Source organism: Vidua chalybeata, chromosome 19 (assembly GCF_026979565.1).
Source record: "Vidua chalybeata isolate OUT-0048 chromosome 19, bVidCha1 merged haplotype, whole genome shotgun sequence".
Lineage (NCBI taxonomy): Eukaryota > Metazoa > Chordata > Aves > Passeriformes > Viduidae > Vidua > Vidua chalybeata.
In genome coordinates, this window is record NC_071548.1 from 5,916,154 (window position 1) to 5,939,898 (window position 23,745).

The 23,745-nt window shown below is 41.4% G+C and overlaps 1 protein-coding gene across 5 annotated transcripts in view; it reads left to right on the forward strand.

The window, feature by feature from the left end:
• Nucleotides 1–23,395, forward strand: part of ABCC3 (ATP binding cassette subfamily C member 3) — a 47,307-nt gene extending 23,912 nt beyond the window's left edge. For 2 of the 5 annotated variants that reach the window (XM_053960225.1, XM_053960226.1), the window contains 23 exons: nucleotides 1,551–1,728; nucleotides 2,487–2,648; nucleotides 3,657–3,749; nucleotides 5,073–5,276; nucleotides 6,485–6,631; nucleotides 7,029–7,116; nucleotides 7,911–7,977; nucleotides 9,120–9,246; nucleotides 9,564–9,740; nucleotides 10,583–10,750; nucleotides 11,469–11,652; nucleotides 12,556–12,661; nucleotides 13,329–13,482; nucleotides 14,912–15,119; nucleotides 15,917–16,227; nucleotides 16,975–17,174; nucleotides 17,273–17,399; nucleotides 18,344–18,445; nucleotides 19,406–19,552; nucleotides 20,482–20,640; nucleotides 21,009–21,175; nucleotides 22,134–22,328; nucleotides 22,962–23,395. In XM_053960225.1, coding sequence (XP_053816200.1) covers nucleotides 1,551–1,728; nucleotides 2,487–2,648; nucleotides 3,657–3,749; nucleotides 5,073–5,276; nucleotides 6,485–6,631; nucleotides 7,029–7,116; nucleotides 7,911–7,977; nucleotides 9,120–9,246; nucleotides 9,564–9,740; nucleotides 10,583–10,750; nucleotides 11,469–11,652; nucleotides 12,556–12,661; nucleotides 13,329–13,482; nucleotides 14,912–15,119; nucleotides 15,917–16,227; nucleotides 16,975–17,174; nucleotides 17,273–17,399; nucleotides 18,344–18,445; nucleotides 19,406–19,552; nucleotides 20,482–20,640; nucleotides 21,009–21,175; nucleotides 22,134–22,328; nucleotides 22,962–23,070 — 3,580 coding nt within the window. In that variant the 3' untranslated portion in view covers nucleotides 23,071–23,395. The other 3 variants (XR_008434176.1, XM_053960227.1, XM_053960228.1) reach the window with 3 other exon arrangements.
• The last annotated feature ends 350 nt before the right edge of the window (nucleotides 23,396–23,745 follow it).

Below are 23,745 nucleotides of genomic sequence, written 5' to 3' on the forward strand. Positions count from 1 at the left end.
CCAGAATTTCTACCTAACAATTATTAATGGAAAAGCACATAGTCCTATTAATGCATGAGAGAGGAATGGAGCTTGGGTGGAGGTCACAGGTGGATGTAGGGAAAGGGAGAAGAGAAGGCTCTGCTCCTATTTATCTCTTAAAAATAACCCATGTTCTGAGATCATGTTGTTCTGTGGATGGTTTGTGATATACCCAGAAATTTGCTAAAAAGAGGGTCTGACGAAGTGTGGTGACATTTAATAGATGACAGTCTGTGTTCTCCCAGAACCCCTGCTGAAGAGATGGCTGCTAGCTGCCTGCTGAGAACACATTAAGTGTAACCTATTCTTGGAATTTCTCAAATTTGCATGAATTCCTGAACATGTTTCAGTGATATCTCAAGGCATATTATGGTGAATTTCTTCTCAAGTCTAAATTCCTGCAGTCTGGGAAAATGCCCTTCTGATGGTAAGGGAAGATGAAAAAGTCATGGCTGTCTTGCAGACTGCATGTAAGATAGTTTTGTGTTTCTAAAAAGATTGGTGAATCCCTGGCACTACCCAGAAGAGGTTTTCCTGAAGCTGTTTCCTTTTGCAGCATGAATGAATGGAGCAGTGCAGAAATAAGATTTCTCTGGACTGGAAGAAGAAATATGTAGCAATTTCATGCTTCTACTACAAAGCTTTTGTTGCTTGATTTGTAGTTTCCAGGTCCATTTTTCTCCTGCTGATTGTTTGAACCATGGAGCCAAATCTCTTTTTCTCCTATATTTTGGCAGTTCAGTATTCTGGTCAGTAGGCTGAAATCACCAACGTGATTTTTGAGAGCACTGGACATTGCCATGTGTCACTCTGCTTGTTTGCTATGTGTCAATGTGCAGCTTTGGCAATGAGAGCAGCTGGGAGGAGTAAAAAAGGACTTATCAATAAAAGATGCTACAGCCAGCTTAATGGTACCATTTTACAAAAAAACAAAACAAAATAAAAAACCCCAAAAAACAAACAAACAAACAAAATACCAACCAACCAAACAAAAAAAAAGTAGGAGTGAAGGACTCTTTATGCATCCATCCAGGAGGATGTCTTTTAATTTAGCTTTTTTTTTTTTTGTGGGAAAACACCCCAGGCAGAAGCACTCAGGCTGCTTGAAGAGGATTTGGGTAAGAAGCTGGTTTTGCCTGCCCTGCTGCAGTGCCTTACTCTGTCCTATCATTCACCTCTTGCCCTGGGGGCCTGCCTAATAGAGCTCAGACAATGCACTGTGTCTTTAAACCCTGAATCTCAGGGGAAACCAAGAGTTTCTCTTCATATTTCATTTTCAGGCTCATTTACAAATGGACTTTGTCACTGGCAAAGCTGCAGGTTTTGCTGTTGGATCTTTGCAATGTTGTTCAACTGAAATCGTAACTCAGCCTATGTCCTGGAGAGGTGTTTGCTTTTTGTGGTTAGGGAGAGGATGTGGCAGGATGCTGTAGTTGGGAGAAGCTGTGTTATGTCCCATTAAATTTGATGCATGGTTTTTAAATTTTTGTTTCTTTTTCCTTTTCCTTCCCTACTCTGCTGACAAACAGTGTATTAATCGGCTTCATTAAGAACAAAGATGCCCCAGCCTGGTGGGGATTTTTGATTGCAGCTCTGATGTTTATCTGTGCTGTGCTGCAAACACTCATCCTTCACCAGCACTTCCAGTACTGCTTTGTTACTGGGATGAGGCTAAGGACTGGGATCACTGGGGTGATATACCGAAAGGTAAGGCTGGAAGCATTTTGTGGGCTGGAACACCAGCCAGGCAAGTGTGCTCAGTTCTCACATATTTAGGGAAGGTTAGGCATGTTGGAGAGGAGTAGCCTCCTGGAATATAAAAGATTGGAGGTTTGGTGAATTTTAGGAGTGCCTCTTCCATACTTTACAGAATTTTCCAGTGAGCATTACCTGTAATATGGGTGTTCTGGTAGGTTGCTAGACATACCAATACTGGTTCACTTTAAATGCAGGAAGAGGAGAGTCTTAGATTAGATGTAAGGAAGAAATTCTTCCATATGAGGGTGGGGAAGCCCTGGCACAGGACAGCTATAGCCCAGAGGAGCTATGGCTGCCCCATTCCTGGAAGTGTCTAAGGCCAGGTTGGATGGGGCTTGGAGCCACCTGGAATAGTGGAAGTTGTCCCTGCCCATTGCAGAGGGGTTGGAACTTCAGATTCCCTTTCCACCCAAACCATTCCATGGTTTGGAAGAGGGATCTAGGAGAAGAGCATGTGTATGCTAAGAGTGGATCAAATCCAACGAGGTTTTCTTCAGATTGCTACACACTGCTTGAGCTATAGATGCTCATAAGCAAAACCATTTAATGAGCTCTTGTTCCTTGGAGATCAGGAATGGATGTAGGTGAAGTATTTTATTCTTTTTGGAGAAGGACATTCTTGGACAGTGTCATTTTGCTAATTATTGAGGATTTGTTCTCCATGAGTATCAAGATGGTGAAGGCATTGAAGCTCTCTCCCTTTTCAGTCCTTAGCGATCACAAACTCAGCAAAGCGCTCATCTACTGTTGGAGAAATTGTCAACCTGATGTCAGTGGATGCCCAGCGTTTCATGGACCTGATGACTTTCCTGAACATGTTGTGGTCTGCACCACTCCAGATATTTCTAGCTTTGTATTTCCTCTGGCAGGTACAGACATTGTCACAATTTTATTCACAATGTGAATCTAAATGATGTGCAGGCTTTTTCTTTTTCCTTTTTTTTTTTTTTTTTTTTTTTTTTTTTGGGTCACTTTGACCCTTCACTGCGTTTTTTACCAACTTTAAGTGTTCTGTTCTGTAGTAAAATAGCTTTTACTGCTGTACACCCTCACATAGTGTCTTAATTTTTTTGTTCAGCTGATAGGCCAGATGGGCATTTGAAACAGAACATTTCCTTTGTCTTTCTGCTATCCTTACTCCACTTTGATAGGCTCAGTCTTGGACTCTTGTTCCCAGTAGTTGATACAAATGAGAGCTTGAGGGAAGTGGTTTAGAGACCAAACCAAACAAAAACCTGGATGTAGGAAATGTCATGTGTAAAGATTATATCCTGCTACATAGAGAAGTTTTGTGCAAGTCGATAGGAGATAAATCTCAACTGGAATAACCATAATTTTTCATTTGCTACCTTGTGACATTGTTTCAGGTTTATTCCAGGTTCAGTTTGAGCACTGGCTTTCAGACTTGTTTCTGTGCAATTAATGACTTTTACTGCATAAAATAGTAGCATCAACTTAACCATATTGATTTTGACTCAAAAGCCATTAAATTGCAGCAGCTCTGAATTGCTGCTCTGCTGGAAGCTAAGCTCTGGTAGCCAGCAGTTTTGTATACTTGTACTTACACTGAGGGTACTGCGTTAATTCCCTAAATACAGTTCCCTTGGTGAGAGAAAAATCAAAAGAAAAAATCCTATCACCAATACAACAACAATAATAGTTATTATCATTATTATCATTGTCATCATTATAATTCAAAGTGGTTCCTGTCCTGTTTTTCTGTTTCCTCTTCTCAGTTGCTCTGTGGAGCACAACACTTCACTGGGATAAGTTCAACTTGTCAACATTGATTTCTGTTTCTGTCACTTACTGTTGTTTTAATACTGACTGTAGGGAACACTCGGGTACAACAGCTTATTCTTTCTTTTTAAATCAAGACTTTAGGGGCTTCTGTGCTGGCTGGAGTTGCTGTGATGGTCTTACTTATCCCATTTAACTCTGCAATAGCAATAAAAACCAGAGCATTCCAGGTAAGATAGTAGCAGAGAAGGTAATGTTACATGAACTGGCAGCTGTGCTATGAGAAATGAAGACATCTGGGGTTGTTAATAAGATGCCATTTGCAACAATTTTCTTATGAGTAAGAATGTACTGATATATTTAATAACTGTATCAGCTTAGATACTTTTTCCATAGTGAATTGAATGGAATTTAAGGGAAAAAAAGCCTTCTGTCATTGTGCCAGTGGCTTCTTCATACCTCTGGAGCGAGCAGCTTTTGGGACTAGCAAGAGGTTTCTTTGTCTCCATATCCCTTCACCTGGTGTCTTCCTCTAGGAGTATCTAGAGAAAGGCAAATAAATGCCGTTCTTTAAGCTGCAATGAATGTTTTCAGAGGTGGCAGCTAAAACCTGACAGTTTGAATTTTATGCTAAAAGCTAGTGTTGATGTTCACTGCCACTTAGCTGGGCCATATTTCATTTATTATCTAAAGGGAAATTGATCCTCTTATTCCTTTCTTTGTAGTCTTAGTTCTCTCTAGTCAGGGAAAGATGAAAAAAATACCAATATAACACTGCCCTCTGGCTTTGTGCTAGAAAAAAATCTAATAATTGGCTTGTGCTATGCAGCCTATCAGACTGTTTGGAAGACTAAAAAATAAATGAAAAGCCAGTCTCTTGGTGTAAAAAAAGGTAAGAGTTAGATATAAATTAGGACTTTTAAGCACAGCCTTAGTAACAGTGTGATATTATTATATGCCTCAAAGAGAAGGCTTTTTAAATCTATTGGATGCTGACATGTTAGTAGTAACATTCCTTTTATCCCTTGCCCATTATGAGATGCTTCAAGCTGCATAACTTGCTGTACATATGTGTGTGAATTTTGTCTATAAATTTGAGCAAGGATATTTTTATTTTAATAACTGAATGAAACACTGTATTTTAATACATAGGAAAGAAAACCCTAGAAGTAGCCACAATTTTCAAGGGATAAAAAATAAAATGTGCAAACAAGGAAGAAAAATATCTGAAGAAATCAAAGGAAATGATAGGGTAGTATTTCTGTGAAGTGGCTGAATCTTTCTTTAAGATGGGTTAAAAATGTAGCTCTTAAGAGTTAAAATGAGTGGAAAGCTTTTGTACTCTGCTTTCCAGGCATTTCCTTTGATTTCTCTTGTCTTAGGAGATAGACTTTAACTTGCACAATAAGCTGATAACAGTCTGGTTTTCTGTAATTACCTTTTGCATCCTCTTCAGAAATAGCCTGAGGGCCACCACAGCTGCGAGACATATGTTGAAAACTCTCCCGTAGTCCTGGCTGTGACTCTGTCTCCTGTGTTTACCAATAACCCAGGTGGAACAAATGCGATACAAAGACTCCCGCATTAAATTAATGAACGAGATCCTGGGTGGCATCAAGGTGCTGAAGCTCTATGCTTGGGAACCATCCTTTTCAGAAAAGGTCCTGGAGATCCGGAAGAATGAGCTGAGAGTTTTGAAAAATTCTGCCTATCTCAACTCTTTGTCCACCTTTGCCTGGATCAGCGCACCCTTCCTGGTAAACTAAATTTGCATGGCTCTCTAAGCTGTACAAGTGCACCCTTGAAGGATAAGCCTGAGGCTTTCTGCTTGCTAATGTACATAGAAATAAAATGTAAAGTTTTTAAAGAAATTATTCACATGCTTTGATACAGAGTTCCCTGTTCTCAAGAGCCCTTTTGTTAATCAGTATTAAAGTATTTTGTGATAAAGCCTGCCAGTGAAAGCTGGGAATAGCTGTCACAGGAGAATTTCCAACCACTTCAAAGTACTTTCCATAACAAATTAAAACTAGAATTTGAAACCTTAGAGATCTGTAAATAGCAAAATAACAAAAGAAACTTTAATTGAGTCAGTCAGGACAACGTCTGTCTTTAGCTCTCATTTCTACCTTCATGTTGCAGCTCGTTTTAGTGAGAAAGGGAGTTGTTAAATTAGTCTACAACTCAAAAAAAGAGATTGATTTAATGTGAAAACTAAAGCCCAAATGATAATGTTACCAACTCTGAAATGCATTTTCCTCAATTTTGTCTTTTCCTCTATTTTCTACTTCACTGGACTGTGATCCCTTTTGCAGAAACGGTTTTGGTGAATAAAACCATTCAGATAAGTCAGTGATCAAAACTATTCCCAGCCAACTTTTCTGGAGATTTGAGACCCAGCCCGGCAGGAATTATCTGAACAGCCTGGAGGTTCTGCTCCTTTCATAGTTCCTTAAAGTCATTGCACTTCCTTCAGTGCACATTCCTGTTCCTGCTCATTTTGAGTTTGCTGCACAGGATGATCCTTCCATGGTGGATGGCCCCTGTCATACAGCAAATAACTTGGATTTCACTTCCTTCTCTATTGATTAGTGAATCTCATTTGCTTAGCCTGCAGTTTACAATGGGGAAATTTGCTTGGGTGGAGCTGGAAGAAATCACAATCCGATAACAGCTTTTCCTTTTTATTTACCTAAGTCCTGTAGTTCACCTCTTGAAACTCTTAGTTCAACTGAATGTAGCCACTAGAAACCTGACAGGTCTTCTATTCTGTGTGCCCTTTTTCTGTACCTGCTTGTCCATAGGACTTGACATTTTTAAAGCATGTTGAAAAGGTCAAAACCAAGGAATTTTCCCTGTTTTGTGGTTGGTACTTTTATTTCCAAGATGCCTATCAGGACTGAGTGCTTTTAAAATGTCAGAATATACCAGACATCTTGCAGTAAACTCCCTTTCTGGCTTTCAGGTAGCACTGACAACATTTGCTGTGTATGTCTCTGTGGATGAGAAGAATATCCTGGATGCAGAAAAGGCTTTTGTCTCCCTGTCCTTGTTCAATATCTTGAAGTTTCCCCTCAATATGCTTCCACAAGTCATTAGCAACATTGCACAGGTAAGGAGGGCCTGGAGCACAGGTTGTTCTGAAAAACTTGAACTGAAAGAACATATCCTTGATTTCTGGAGTGCAGAGATCTCTTGCATCTGCCTGTTAGCTGGTTTTCCTTTTAATATCCTTTCTTTCATCATGTCCTGCATTGGAAAGCCTGTCATCTTCTGAATGAGCCTATGTGAATTTTGCTTTGCTCAGATAAGCTCAGCTTGGTGTGATAAATTTCACAGTTAAAAAGCTTGAATCTCAGCATAAGACTCATTGCAGGGGAAGAATGACTCACTGTTCAGGAAGCCCATGGGGGAAAGCTCAAGGCATTGTGCATACTTTCTTTTTCAGTAGTAAGAGCGTTAAGTCCTCATTAAAAGAATGATGAAATAATGTCACATTCTTTTCTTAGACAAGCGTTTCCCTAAAGAGAATTCAACAGTTCCTGAGTCATGATGAACTTAATCCAAATTGTGTGGAAACAAAAGTGATTGCACCAGGTAAAGATGTTGATATTTTTCTAAACTATGCAAATGCAGCAGACATATCTCTTGGAATGGTTGAGCTATGAAAAAAGCCAAAAAGAAAATAACAGTGATAATCTTGGGTGAAAAAAAAGGGAAGAAGCTGCTGCTCTGAAAAGTGTTTGGTATTCAGGCTGTGTGGAAATCAGAAAAGTTTCTGGCCATATTTCTGAGCTGGTTGGGCCTGAGTTTGCATCTGCAATGTACCGGATGCTAACAGCACTGAATATGGAGTGCATCTGCTGACTGTGGACAGCAAGACTTGTTCAAATCTTTCACACTGCACAAATATTCAAGAACTTTGTGAACAATTTTGATTACTTCTGTTCAAAACAGAAGTAGCCCCAAACAGTTGAGCAAGCCAGGTGTGGCAAGCAAAAAGCTGCAGAGTGTCAAAGTTAATCTGATAAATCAAAGTAAACAGCATGTAGTGATCTCCTACTGATATGAAAAGAGTTTTTGAAGTAAAGTTGTGGTGATGCTGAACAGCACGTGTTGAGAGCAGCCCCACCAGGGCAGGGTGAAGCAGGGCATCTTTTCAGTTCCCTAGATCTATCAAGTCACAGTGTATAGCTGAAGCGACAGTCATTTATTGTCACTGTGACAAAGCCTGTCATGTGACCCACAGGCATAAGCCTGTGCTTCCCATGCCAGCAGAAAAGGCAAGTGCAGTGTGTATAAATAAAAATCCTTCTGTCAGCCTTTTCTCAGTTGTACTGTTGTGAGTAACACATTTCCTGCCCCTCTGTTGTTGTGTTTTTGCTACACAGGCAATGCCATCAGTGTAAGAAATGCAACGTTCAGCTGGGGAAAGGAGCTGAAGCCAACGCTGAAAGAGTAAGATTTCTTTGTGCAGTTGCAATGCAATATCTACCTGGTCTCTGGCTCTTGGGAGGCCTGTTGGAAAGTTGTCTGGTAAAAACCATGCATCACATGTCAGCATCTCTTCCGCCTTTAAAACTTTAAAAATGGAGCTCGTGCCTCATGGCCTTAAGCTTTATGGAACAGGGCTGTAAGGCTTTAATTCCCCAGCAACCAGCATAAAATAGTTACATATTGAAAGACAGGCTCCATAAATTCCTTAAATAGGCATTTTTTAACTGAAGCATTGTATAAATCAAATTGATCTGATGGATTCGGAGGACAGTTGAGATGTCTGTGTTTGGACCTAGGTGTGCCAGCAGTGGTCTGTTCCTTGAAGAGGCTTGTGGCAGATTCATCTCTGTGGCAGTGGAACGGCCATCTTCAGACTGTAGGGGTGAATGTTTTACGCATTTGCCTATTTGAATGAACAGAAACAAAATTTGCCTGGAAGCATATATACCTTCTGTTATGCATCACGATCTATGTAAATAGAAGTTTGGCTTGATTTCACTAGTGAAAAGCACTTTGACAGCAAAGAGACTGTGTCCATCAGTCATTTTTGTATCAATTCGCCTTCAGGGCCTAAAGGAGTAACTTTAAGAACACAGTGAGGAAAACAGTAAAGGATTTTAATTGGGGAAGTCCCGTTTTTCATGTGTCATTGTGAATCCTATTTACCAGCACAGGAAATACAGTTCTAAAGTGGTTTGAACATTTTTAGATGGGACGCATTCACTCACTACTTTCATACATTTGCTTTTGGTTTTAAAATCAAACCCCAAAATACTTCTGGAAGAGTGTCTGTTTTCAAAATGCTTATTAACTCAATTTGACTTGCTGATGGACTGATACAACACAGCAAAGAGTCTTAGAAGGCTTGTTAACAATCCTACTGCTTTAGCAACGAGCAAGATAAATTATGCTGGGTTTTCATTTGCTCCTCAAGTTCTGGTTACAGTTAATTGTATGCAAGAAAGGGAGGAGAAAACCAGTGACCAAGCTTTGCTTATTATATCCAGTCAGGCTGTGTCTGGGTATTTCAGCCCTGGTTCAAAGACCCCTGATGTCCTTAGTAAACTAATGTTCAATTAATTTCCAGCCTATTTCCTCCACAGTATAAATATGTTGATCCCCAGTGGTTCTTTGGTTGCCATTGTTGGCCATGTTGGCTGCGGGAAATCTTCTCTGGTGTCTGCTCTCCTGGGTGAGATGGAAAAGCTGGAAGGAGAAGTGGCTGTGAAGGTTGGTGTTTTTTTTATGAAACCATTTAATGATGGTAGGGAAATGTGCTGTTTATGCCTGCCCGTGCTTAGAATGCACCTCAGGCTCCAGAGGGAATTCTAGTTGCTCCTCTGACAGCTTGTCTGCATGTTTGAGTTTTGCCCACTTTTGTATGAAGTTACTTTCCTGATTTGATCAACAATACATGAGCAGTTAGCACACATATACGTATAATGTGAATGTATAGGAACCAGGAGCTATATACATACTGAAGATCTTACTCAGACCATGAATTCCTGCTTGTGATGAGTCAGAGTTTTTCTCTCTCCTTTCTCTAGGGTTCTGTTGCTTATGTGCCTCAACAAGCCTGGATCCAGAATGCCACACTGAAAGATAACATTTTGTTTGGCCAAGCTCCTAATGAGGAAAAATACCAAGATGCCCTGGAGTCCTGTGCTTTAAAAACTGATCTGGAAGTGCTGCCAGGAGGAGATCAAACTGAGATAGGAGAGAAGGTAATGTTTTTTAGGTAGATTTTTTTTTTCCAAGTCAGACCTGTCTGGTGATTCCTGCTCTTGCTAAGGAGAGAATACTGTAAAGTCAGCACTTCATTTGATTTGATCTTCACAACGGCACCCTGCTACAATCAACAACAAACATGCTGGGCAGTTGTCCAGAAAGCACTTTATTTGAATATTTTCTTAACTTTGGGCTTGTGTGTGTATTGTGGTGCAGAATTACACATCCAGCCCTGGAAGATCAGAGTGCCCTCTATTTGTCATGAATTGTAAAGGTGCATCTGTCCGGAATCACTGAAGGCCTTCCTTTTCCTGTAGGGATAAAAAGGGAGGGAACACATGTTTGTGCTTCAAGTGGAAAAAAAAAATTATCATCCCTTAACACATTTTGATGAGAAATATTTACATCTGTGTTTACCAACAAAGATATTCTTTTTTCATACGCCACTAAGTTTGAGCTAGATTTCATGAAATGGTGTGGAGATGGGGATTTGTGTGTAAAAGGAAATATGTGGAAGATGTTCCAGGTGCCACAGCCCTGCTTTGAAATTTGCATTTTACATCCTGGTTGACAGTTTTACTTTTTTACAGTTTTGTGTTTAACAGCTCCCTTTAGGAGCTTATTAAAAAGAGACTTACTGCATCTCCAGTTTGCTGGGTGAGTGGAAAATTTGTCAGTGAACAGGCAGATCTAGAGGCATTCTGTGCCTGTCTCTGTGTGGGTTATTCTCTTCAGTGTCTCATGTTTCAATTTAGCACCCAAGTGCTGGGCTGGGTGAGAACCATGAGAAGGCAGAGCTTTTGTGTGACATGTTTTGTTCTCTCCTGTCTCCCTCCAGGGCATCAACCTGTCAGGGGGGCAGCGGCAGCGTGTGAGCCTGGCCCGTGCTGTGTACAGCAGCTCAGATATTTTCCTGCTGGACGATCCCCTGTCCGCCGTGGACTCACATGTAGCCAAGCACATCTTCGACAAAGTCATTGGCCCAGATGGGGTCCTGAAGGGAAAAGTAAGCTGGGGTTTAGATACTCTTAAAAATGCACACAAACTCAGGAACGCAGAAGCTGTTTCACCACCCAGACCTGAGTGACAGCTCATTCCTGAATTTCTGTGTGTAGCTGGCAACGTGGGTACCTTTCCTTACAGCCCAGGCTGTGGTGAAACACTGCTCACACATGCCCAGGAACGCTGTGGTCTGGTCAGAACGTGTAGAGGCAGAAACCTGCCCTGTCTTTTAAAATCTGTCCTCTATGAGATCTGCAAAGAGCAAGGCATGTGCTGGAACATGCACAGGTTGGTGGTGTTAATTGTTGTTTCTTGGAGGCAGCACAGCCAGGAAGCTGCACCAAATACGGATGTTACAGAGGACTTTGGCAACAACAACCCAAAGTGCAGTGGCTTTGCTGCACCTTCCACTCCTGCTGCCATCTTCTCAGATCATCTTGAAGCTCAAAAGGGAAGGGCTGCAAAGAAAATCATCATAAGGGAGGGAGGGAATGATAATTCAGTGTGTTTACTTTCCTCTCTGTTTTTGTCAGCAGTAGGAACAAAGCGAGTTTATGTACATCATGTCAAGCTGATTTGCCTAATGTGGACAGTGTTATTTCACTGGGCATTTCACCTTGACACAATAATTCATTCCCTGTCCCAAAAATGTATTTGGCTTGCTGAGTACTGTCAGTCAGCAAATGAAGGATATGTGGTTTTTTTCCCTTTTCCCTATCCAGACCCGAATCCTGGTAACCCACGGCATTAGCTTCCTACCTCAGGTAGACCATATAATTGTCCTGGAAGATGGCAAAATCTCTGAAATGGGATCTTACCAAGAGCTTCTGAAACAAAACAAGGCCTTTGCAGAATTCCTCCGGAATTATGCACTGGATGAAGACATTGAAGAGGATGAACCAACAAGTACAGTATTATTTTTTCTTAAAACATGTCTTCTTCTGTTAACAAGATTACAGATATTTTCTCTGTAAACTGTCCTCTGGTTCTTCATGGCATTTTCCTTTCTGTACTACCATGAAAAGTATTGTCTGTGGCCAGGTCTGTATTACTGAGAAATCTTTTCACAAATTTCTTTCAAAATTTCATGTGGTTTGTCCTAGAAAAAAGCAATTCTTGTCTTAGAAATAATTTTAAATTTGGGATTTTATTTTAGAATTAGAAAGGTCAAGCTCAGCAAGAAGACACAATGGCCAAGAATAAACTGGGCTTGCTATCAAAGGGGCTACCCAGAGTCTGGTGTGTTTTCTCTTTATATGTGGGGTATTTTTCATATAGCAAAGTCCAGATGACATTTTAATCCTGGGTTGCTTTTGAGCTTGGTTTGATGCTGACAAAATGATGCAAGATAAAAGCATTCATGTGGATGTTTCCCCTGTGATAGTGTTCCCACGCTCTGTTAATACAGCACTGCTGCTCTCCAGCCTGGCAGAGGAGCATGCATGGCACCTTCCAGCCACAGCAGAGGCTTGCAGGACTCCTGAAGTGACTCCCCCAGCCCAGGATTATGCCTAGAATGTGCCCAATAAGTGAATTTAGCTAGAACCAACTCTTAACACAGGCAATAGCCTGGCATTCTGATGGGTTAAAGAGATGTGATACAAATGCATTTGGCAGCCAACCTGCCTCACAGAATCTTTGCAATTTCGTTAGAAGTGATTCACGGAAGGGATATACACAAAGCTAGGGGGGAGCTTATGCACTATGATTTTCCTGCAGGGGTTTTCTTTTCATGGCTCTTATTTTGTATAGCCACCTTTCTCCGTGCTTTCCTGTGGCAGAAAATTGAGGTGTGATCTTGTCTTGCAGTGCTGGAGGAGGAAGAAGTGCTGCTGGCTGAGGACACCCTGAGCATCCACACAGACCTGGCCGATAACGAGCCCGTGACAAACGAGGTCCGCAAACAGTTTCTTAGGTAAACACGAGGTCCTTGCTTTTCTAGTCTGTGTCTGGGGTAAAAAACATCTTTCCAGATGTCAATCACATTCTGCTTCTTCATCTGGGCTTCAGTTTCCTCAATTTCCTCTCATAAATAAATTGATTTAGTATCCTTCTAAAAAGAAATGTGAACACACAAGATCAAACGTCTATTTCTTCAGTCTGGACTGAACTAATTTCTAAAAGCAGCTCTCTGGTTCTCAGGTGACACCGTGTGTATTACCCACACAATGGTGAACTGCTGCCAGATGTGTGAAAAATAAATTCCTTGCATTGCACCTTTTAATTGGGAGCCTTGGAAATCTTTGAAGGTTTCTATAATCATACCCATAGGTGCTGTCCAGCTACTGCTGATATGAAAACAGAGAAGCTCAGGGTTTAGTTTGAAATGTCTGCCTTGCTATGAAGCCTCTAAAGGCCTTTCCTAAAGAGCTCAGATTCTGCCACAGCCTTTCTTAGATCCTGTGTTTCTGGCATCCCTGAACATGCAGAGAGGTGGTAGAAGCACCCACAGCTGTGAGTGAGGCTGGCATGGGAACTTAGTGGAAGAGCTGGGAATAAATCAAATTCACTACATCCCAACCTTGCCTTAGCACTGCCACAATATGCCCTTCTTCTCCTAATGACTCTTTTGTTTTAACTAGGCAACTTAGTGTAGTGTCTTCTGAGGGAGGAGACTGTCCCAACAAAATGTCAACAAAACGAAGAGTCTGTGAGAAGAAGCCAGCAGAGCCTCCTCTTCCAATAAAAAGTGCTAATGAGAAACTTATTCAGGCTGAAACCACTGAAACAGGCACGGTATGTTTTGATTCCCCCCTCCCCCTTTCTACCTTTTTTTTTTCTGTTTGAAAAAAAAAAAATCCCCTTTATTTTAACATTAGATCCAGTTCTGTTAAATATGTGTATAAATCACAACTGCAGGCCTTAGGCATTAATCTGATGGCCAGTGATCATTCAGATTACGGATTTTGGCAGAGATTTTGGCACCTAGCTAGTCCTATATACTTAGGAGAACAAAAAAAAAAAAGGGGAAAAAAAAAAAAAACTCTTCCAGTTCCCTCCATAGTCACCCAATACTGCAGAGCCCTGCGTTCCATCAGCCCTGCCTTTGCCTCGCAGAACTTTCAGCACTGTTGGTTTTTAAACTGTTTGGTTGCTGCTGAGTCCAGCTGCAGCTCTAGGTTATACGAACCTGTTACACCCAGCTGCCTCTGGGTGGCAGTGAGGCTGTTCTGCCTAAATACCTGCCAACCCAAGTACAGAGAACTTTGTGCTTGTACGTACAAAGGAGTTGTATTCCTCCTGAGTAGGGCCAGGGAGAGAAATGGGAACAGGAAAAAAGAGAAGATGGGAACACAAAGGTAAAAGAAAGGAACAGAAAGGAGCAGCAGATGGAAGAGGAGCAGGGAGGTTTGATTAAAAAAAAAGCCCCTTCCCTCCACTTCAGAAGGCTCAGTGTGTCCTGTTTAGTCTGATGTACATGGTCCATGGCACAGACCTGCTTTTTCTGTGGGTTATTTTAGCCTTCAAAGTCACTAATCAACAACACTTGTTCTTTTAATTATTCCTCCTTACACTTATTTGTAAGGACTGAGTTTCGTCCTGAGTCCCTGTCTCTTTTTGCTTCTCTGCCTTTTTGCACTACCTTAGAGACAGCATCTTTACTTACTGCCATAAACATTATCTGTTTATGTTCTTGTTGGAGTGCATTAGCATTTGGTACCTCATTTAAGTTGTTGTGAAGACACAGAGTGGAGGTATGTTCAACATTTTTCCTTAAATAGGCTATTTAAAGTTGTCTTGAGTACAATACTCCTGCCAAGTTGCTTCTACTTCCTGAAAGTCTTGGCTCCTATTCCCATCTTTTGCTGCTATTTGATCTGGCTTCTTTCTTTCTTTCCTTTTTTTTTCTCTGCCCTCTAGCATAGTCTTAAAAACTAAAACCCCACAAAAGTAATGAAATAGCGATCCTCAGCATGGACGAGAAGAATATTTCAGAGATATTTCTGACTTTTTTTGAAAGCCATCATCCTGACAGGGAGCTCAGGCAGATGAACCTTTCTCTGTGGTGTTTAGGAGTTCAGGCAGTTTTGAGTTAGGCTGGTGTCAGAGTGTGTTAAAGTTTTGTCAGCAGTTCCTCTCACAAAGAATTTTTCTATCTCATAATTCTCTCTAAACTCCTTCTTTTGTGGGTTGTGCAAACCAGCTTTAGTGTGTGATTTTGCAGGTAAAGCTAACAGTGTTCTGGCAGTACATGAAGGCTGTCAGCCCTGTCATTTCTTTGGTGATCTGTTTCCTGTATTGCTGTCAAAATGCTGCTGCCATCGGGGCCAACGTGTGGCTCAGTGACTGGACCAACGAGCCAGTAGTAAATGGGACTCAGCACAACACAGCCATGAGAATTGGGGTCTATGCTGCCCTGGGCTTCTTGCAAGGTGAGAGCAGGTAAAAGCATCATGCCCCAATGTTTTGGAATGAGGTATTAGGTCAGAAAGCCATGGCACCAGTTGCTAGTGGTCCAAAAGGATGGTAGCTTTAGATCATATATTAGGAAGAAAATATTTACTGCACTGGAGGTGAGGCCCTGGCACAGAGTGCCTGGAGAAGCTGTGGCTGCCCCATCCTGGAAGTATCAAAGTATCCAAGACCAGGTAGGATGGAGCTCTGAGCAGCCTGGGATAGTGGTGGTAGGGTTGGAACTGGGTGATCTTAAAGGCCCCTTCCAACCCAAACCATTCTGTGGTTCTATGATTCTATGAAAATTGCCCCCCAGCTCCTATGCTAAGCAAGGGAACTCATGTAACCTGGAGCTACACAGTCTGAGCTCAGCTCAACACTTTCAGTTTTGTTGTGAAGCCCTTGGAGGGGGGAGGGGGTTGAACAGGTGATGTGGAAGCTTTAGAGGCAAGTTGGAAAGAAAACATGAAAAGTTCAGTGCAGAAGGGGATGAAGGGTTGGAATGAAGTTGTAGCATTAGGACATCATGGAGGATTGTGGAAAACAGCAGGAAGATGGTTGTGTGTCTGTTTTCCATAGAGAGGATGGTGAATCCTGTGGATGTTCCTATGCCTTAGGCAGCAGTGGATGCAGTGCTGATGTGCACAGGAAGAAAGGGTGGGCAGGGAATAAAGTGAAGCAGAACAAGCTTGGAGCACAACAGGAACTGCCAAGGGTCAGGGAGCTGTGAATCGTGGACATCATGGGGATAACACATCTGCTCCTCACCTGCCAGGGCTCATAGTGCTGATCTGCTCCTTCACCCTGGCCATGGGGGGCATCAATGCTGCCCGGACCCTCCATGCTGCACTGCTGGAGAACAAATTCCACACCCCACAGTCCTTCTATGACACCACCCCAACTGGGCGCATCATCAACCGTTTCTCTAAGGACATCTATGTCATCGATGAAGTCATCCCGCCCACCATCCTCATGTTCCTGGGGACATTCTTTACCTCCTTGTCCACCATGATCGTTATCATAGCAAGCACTCCGCTCTTCGCCGTGGTTATAGTCCCACTGGCAATTCTCTATTTCTTTGTTCAGGTAACTGGAAAAATGTGTAACAACTATTGCAATTGTTCCATTCCTTTTGTTTTTTTTTTTTTTTTTTTTTTTTTTAGGGAAACATTGATTTGGGGGGAAAATGGAAATACTTGAAATAGCTATGTGTTTATATAAACAAAACATTATTTATTTTTCTCAGAAAAAGAAATGTCCTCCAAGATGTGGCCGTGAAATAGATAGACATAAACTTTTTTAACTTTTAAGTAGTAAAAAGTAAGCTTACTGCTAGAGCCAGCATTGCAATGCATGTCAATATGTTAAAGTGTGGATATATTTGACATACTGATAAGTTTCCAAGGTAGTGAGGAATTAAAATCTTGAAAATAGAAAGCATCAATTTTATTGATTTCTGAGGAATAATCAAGCTTATTTTACAGACTGTAAATAGAGACCCGATAATGGAGGTGCAAATGCACAATTTGTTTTCTTGGAAAATGAGGCTCCTACAAGTGGATTCATTCTGCTAGATTATATTAACTAAATTTAAAGGGACATAAATAAATTCAACTTTCAGTCTACAGAAATTGCAATTACCCAATACTCTTTTGTGGAATGATATAAAGGTAACTTTCTTGATATTCTTCTTAATTTTAGACAATATTTTAGGGGGGTTGAAGTGCATTAGTAGCAATCTCCTTTAAATCCTATACCTAAGAAATTCTTCACTGTTAATTTAAAAAGTGAAAGTATTTCATGAACCTTTCAATTTCCTGTGAAAAATGGCAGCGATTCTATGTTGCAACCTCCCGCCAGCTGAAGCGCCTGGAGTCTGTGAGCAGATCCCCTATCTACTCCCACTTCTCAGAGACTGTGTCAGGGGCCAGTGTCATCAGAGCCTACAGGAGAGTGAAGGCCTTTGTGGACATCAGTGATTCAAAGGTAGATGAAAATCAGAAGAGTTATTATCCTGGCATAGTGTCAAACAGGTAAAACATAATTTCTTGTTTCCACTTAGATAACCCTGTTTGCAAAATTGGTCCCAGGCAACCTTTTCCTACACTGCTTACCCCTGCATTCTTCCCAGGTGGCTGGGCATCCGAGTTGAGTTTGTGGGGAACTGCATTGTCCTCTTTGCTGCCCTTTTTGCTGTGATTGGTAGGAACAGCCTGAATGCTGGCCTGGTGGGACTGTCAGTGTCCTACGCATTACAGGTACATGTTACAGCTTTATTGGAGGGGTTTACATTTTTGTAGATGATGTGGATATATTAGCAATAATCTAAGTGCTTGCTAAAGCTGGAGTTAATAAGGAAATAATTAAAATGAGTAGTGGGATGTTTGGAAAACAGAAATTCACACTGGGTGCTGAAATCACCAGCAAGTTCACACGAAGGAGGGTCTCAGGGCACTTTGGGAGCATCAAGGCTGTGCTGCACCTCAGTACCCTCAGGGGTGGCACATGGGAGACCCAGGAAGTGCCAGAACATCAAGAACGGACCATTTGAGCAGTGTGGCTTAATGTATTGTACATCAATCCTGCTGTGCAGCACATTGGTGTGTCCAGGTAATTACAGGCAGATCAGTAGGATTTATAATTAGACAAGGCAAACTGTAGTGACCCAGGCTGTGGAGAATGTAGCAGATTTAATGGCCTCAGTCTTGCCAGAAGCATTTTAGATACCCTGAGTGTGCAAAGTTGCTGTTAGCAGTTTTCCAGTGAAACACATGATTTGGAGAATGACTTCCTTCCAACTTTTTTTGAGAGGACCAAGTGTTAAATCAGCAAGAAGCATCATCATAATCTTATTCATGAGAGCACTTGATAATCTCTATAGTTCTTGTCCCAGTAACTGTATTAACGTTAATGCAAATGTAATTATCTCATTTGTAGCATTAATGTGAATCCATGTCTTAATAGCAGTGTCTGCTGATGTTGGAGGTTTTTGGGGTTAGCTTTTTCTGTGGCTTTTTTTGGAGGGGTTTTAGTGTTTTGTTCATGCTGAGTTTTTGTTTGTTTTGAGGGGGGTTTGTTTTGGTTTTGTGTGTGGGGGGGTTATTTATTTAGAATTTTTATTTTGTCCTGTTTGTGTTGTGTGTTTTTTTATTGTATGTATTGATCCTCTGTGGGTAATATTTTGTTCCTTGTCTTCCCCAAGGTGACCTTGTCTCTGAATTGGATGGTCCGAATGACTTCTGAACTTGAAACCAATATTGTGGCTGTGGAAAGAATAAAAGAGTATTCAGAAACTGAAACAGAGGTCAGCTACCATGAGTCCAGCATGCTCAGCAGCAAGATGAAAATTTTAATGCACACATTTACATGTTCTTTCTTGAGGCTCTTGAGAGATGGTTCCTGCTCTGAGAGTTATCATTTAACCTGAACAATGTCATGCTCTGAACTGTAATTTTTTTCTATCACAGCTCCAAATTACTATTGCTGTCATGCAGCCTGTGCTTAACATCTCATTTTCTGCTGCTGTGAGTGGCTATAGCACAGGAGATGAGTTTCACATCAGAATATTGGTCCCTTTGTGTTTGAAGTGTTTGATGCACAGTCTCACCTGTGCAGCTGGTGCCATGGTCTTGCTCATGAGCAGAGCTGCAGTACAATCATCAGGTCTTACACATGTTTTCAATAGTACTTCTGTTTAATCAACTTAATCAGTCCTCACCTCCCATGAGAAAACATCTTTAGGAACACTGTACTGCTTATCCAGGAAATCATCCAATCACCTACCTTTGTTGCCAAAGACTTCTGAAGCTGGCAGGTGGAGCTGTGCCAGGAAAGCTCCTCTCTGGACACACTGGTTTGTTAGTCCTATGTGCATACTAAGAATTAAGAAATGGAGGAGAGCTGCAGTAAACAGTTCTGGAGATCAAATATTTAATCTGGAGCAAAAAAGGTAGCTAGACAAGATGTGTGATATGTGTTATAAACCAGAGCTTGAGCTGGCAAAAAACTGGCAGTGTTCTGTTAAAGTTGATGGGAAAATATTCATATCCATTGAGGATTCATCCCTCTGTGCTCAGAGTTTTTTCCTGTTAACTTTACAACAAAGATAAATGGGTGGATACTTAGGACCCAATGTTTTTCCCCCATTATTATAAATTTATTTGATCATGGAGATTTCATTATCAGATAAAATGCTTTTATCTGAGCTTGAATTATTTTTTTTCTCAAACCTATGTGAGGCATTTCTGACTTCTCTTTTTCTCAGGCGCCCTGGATCATTGAGGGCAAGAGTCCCCCAGAAAACTGGCCATCCAAGGGAGACCTGGAGTTTGTTAATTATTCCGTGAGGTACAGGAAGGGCCTAGATCTGGTGCTGAAGGATCTAAACCTCCAAGTGCACGGTGGGGAAAAGGTGAGTTACCAGCTGAATGTCTGCTAGATCTTTGCTCTGGGTCTCCAATGACAACTGTGGAGTAGAGGAGAGGGTCTAGAGGAACACTGATGCCAGTGCAGGAGCCAGCAGTGACACCTGTGCTGTCCATGTGCCAGCATCCTCCTGGCTGGAAAGCAGTAGAGTGAATTGCATGGGACTTTCTGGACTTTCCAGTTTGTTTGGCAACAGGCTCCCATACACCACGTAGGCGGCACCAACGCAAGTGACAAAAACTCAGTGACAAGAATGCTTTTCTGAAGCAGTGCAGATGGGAGAAGGAATTCCAGTTTTTTCTGCTCTTTGACTTCCCCTGTGAAATTTTTGGCATGGAAGCAAATGACATTCTTTGCTTCCTTAATCAGGAAATTGTCTTTATTCTGGGAGATTCATTTCTTCATGCTTTGATGAAAGTTCTGAGGTTTGCCTGATGAAGACAGAATAATTAGCATGGGAAAGTCCTTTCCTGAACAGGCTATTGCTAAAAAGTAGAATTGCCCTTATTCTAAGCAGACAGGATGACAGCATCCTTCTGGCATGGAAATACACGTGCTTACCATGAAGAAGGAATTGCCCTTCGAGAGCCTTTATTTCTTGTCCTTGATTGACTGGACCTACCATGGGTGTCCCAAATCACCCAAAGTTATGTAGGATGGCTCTAGGCCTGTGTTATTCATTGTATTCATGACATATGATATTTATATGGAATATCATTCCAATTACATGAATGGCAATAAGTACATTACAGTGTACCCAGGGTTTGTCGGGAAGGATGGGACATTCTTTCTTAGATTCATATCTTCAGTGAAACCACTTAGAAGAATCTTGGAGGGTTGTTTCGGAGTTTTTTTGCTTGGTGTTGTTTTCTTCTTAACTATGTGCTTTGTTGTTAAACCTGCAATTTGTTGTAGATTGGAATTGTTGGCAGAACTGGCGCAGGGAAGTCCTCCATGACCCTCTGCCTCTTTAGGATCCTGGAAGCTGTAAAAGGGGAAATTAAAATTGATGGCGTGAAAATTTCAGAAATTGGTCTCCATGACCTTCGATCGAGGCTAACAATTATTCCTCAGGTACTGTTTCTGTGTGTCACAATGAAGGACTGTTTTCTAGCAGTTTAACAAACCATAAATAATGGTTTATCCAAAGAGGAAAATGTTTTGTTACACTCAGAAAATTGTTTCAGAAAAACAAACTATTTATACTTTAACTGGTCTCATCCTGCCACCTTATAAACTCAGTGATAAAAAAGAATTTAGGATAAACCATCTTTAGAGCTGAAAGTTGAGTTTGAACTGTATAATGTAATGTATTTTCAGAGAGGATGGGATTGGGAGGTAGCCTACCTGCAATGCAATGGACACCTCAAAGCAGCAGCCCATAGTATCTGTACTTAAAACAGCTAAAGCACTTGTCTAATGAAAATTGGTTTTATATCCAGGATCCTGTTCTCTTTTCTGGAACACTGAGGATGAACCTGGATCCATTTAATAAGTATTCAGATGAAGAAATATGGAAAGCACTTGAACTGTCTCATTTGAAGAGGTTCGTCAGCAGTCAGCCATCCATGCTGGACTATGAGTGCTCAGAGGGTGGAGAGAATCTTAGGTAAGGAATGCTTTGACTAGAACATACACTGAGCTGCCATTCAGCTGTGATAGTGGGTGACACCTGAGCACAGGCTGACACTGGTCTGTCATATCTGAAATGATTCAGCCACCTGTTTCTGTTCCAAGAAAGCCACCAATATTCAAAGATTTGCCTCCTCTTTTGCCTCTGCCACTAATGATCTGATTCTTCTCCCAAACCCAAATCCCATCTTGTCAGAAAGAAGTTTTAGGATGACAGGATATTAGGGACAGGCAGCCCCTTAAACACATTTTGGTAGGAAGGGAAATGCCATGATAACATTACTGCTGTGCTGAGAAAGAGTTCTCTGCCTGACACTTTAGCAATGTTTATTTTCCATTACTATTTGAAAGGCCCATGAAGACATGACTGGGGATGATAAAATGCCATGTTCTGATATGCTTCTTTAGCTTCTGAGGCTGTGGTGTCACCAGATTGCCTGTGATGAATGTTCAGCTCCTTCCTCATGCTGCAGATACTCAGAGACTGAGTCTGGGCTATGTTTGTGGCAGAGGAGGAAGTCTGGGTTGCTCAGATATATGTATATATTTTATTTTTTATGGTAGAAAGGACTTGCAGCCTCATAACATTTTCTTTTCCTTTTTATTTTATTTTTGCGTATGCTCAGTGTTATGAAAACTGTGAGTGTTTCTGAAAGCTTGGGTAGAAATGTTGTCATTAGCTGCCCTGGTTTTTGTCACTGTGATAAAAGGCACATTTGGTGGCTCTGCCAGCACAGGGCCAGGCAGTAAGTGATCCTATCATTGTTAGTGTAGGCAAGCTGCAGCCTGCATGGGTGAGCTATGGGGCTGACAGAACAGACAGCTTGCAAAATATTTCAGGGGTTTTTGGGTAACACGATGAGCGACCTGCTGAGCACAAGTGCCTGTGAGCAGTGGGGGAGCTGGGGACAGTGAAAGGCTGTCTGTGCTTGCAGTGTTGGCCAGAGGCAGCTCGTGTGCCTGGCCAGAGCTCTCCTGCGCAAAACCAGGATCCTGATCCTGGATGAAGCCACAGCCGCCATCGACCTGGAGACAGACGACCTCATCCAGATGACCATTCGGACACAGTTTGTGGACTGCACGGTGCTGACCATTGCACACAGGCTGAACACAATCATGGATTACACCAGGTAAAATCTCTCAGTAGTGTGTGGAGGGCTCATGGATTTGCTGGGGATGTGAAGCAGTACTTGGAGGGTCTGGTTTTTCTCTAGACATGAACACTGGTTCTCTTGTCAGGCAGTGTGTAGGCAATGATGCACTATATTATCCTAGTATTTCCAGCCCTGGCTTCATCTCTGTTAGCATAGGAAACAGGTTCTATATTCAAAAACCAGATCTGTGCAGAGGACACTGGCCAGGGACACTCTTGGCACTGTCTGGAAGCTTATGGAGCCTTGTTAAACCAGCAGCTGCTGTAACTTCTTCACTAACAGTATTTTAATTACTTGAAAATATATTTGTATTCTTCATGAGCTTTTATCTCCTTGGCTTTCTGGAACTATAGTTTCAGTTCCAGATGCTTTTTTCCCCTCTTCTTGCCCCCTGGGAGACAGTGACTGTCCTTTAACTTTTTTAGTCAATCAGCAGCTCAGAGAGAATGTTTATCATCTGTTGTGTTTTAACATGTGAAAATAATTGAGGAAAACAAAAGCAAGGCAAAGATTAGAGAAGTTTGCTTTGTGACACAAACAGGTACCACATTCCTTGTGAGGAATTTTCTGACACATCTTTCCCCCCACACCATCTTTTGTTTTGTACAGGGTTCTTGTTCTAGACAACGGGACCATAGCTGAATTTGACAAACCTGCAAACCTTATAGCAGCAAAGGGTATTTTCTACAGTATGGCCAAAGATGCTGGACTGGCATGAAGAGAAGATCCCATGGGTTTTGGTTTGGTGGTTTTTTTTTTAATATTCCAGACTTGCCACAAAAGTGACTTGTGAGTGTACTGTAATTTACAAAACAGTTTTTGTAATAGACTCAACTTGTGATATGTGAACAAAGTATTTTACAATTATAAGGACCAAGAAGTGAATTTTACTTTTTAAAATATTTTCTGTATACATAAAGTATTTTATTACATGCTTTTTTTCCCCAAAGAATGACAAATATTCTGCCAAGAAAACGTACACAGCACAATTATGTACTGCATTCAGGTTTGTAATTAGTAAATTATATTAATGGTACAAAATACACCTGAGTTGTGTGTTTTCTGCATAAGGATTCATAGGATTTGAAGTGAAAAGACAGGCCCAGTTAAGCTGACTCAGCTAAGTAACAGTGAAATACTGTGTAATCTCTGAGTGGTTCCAACCTGTTCCTTTCAGTATTTCCCCCAGAACAAGGGAGTCCTGGGACCTTTAGGATCCCTGTCCAGGGCAAATTTGGCATTATAAAATTCCTCTTCAGCCTAAGGAGCAACATGTATTTAAACCTACATATGGCTTCATATAAAACATTAACTACACAGATTTTTTCCAATTCAGTAGACCCCACCCAAGCTCACGGGGACATGATTGGACCAGAGGTATCAGAAGTTTGCT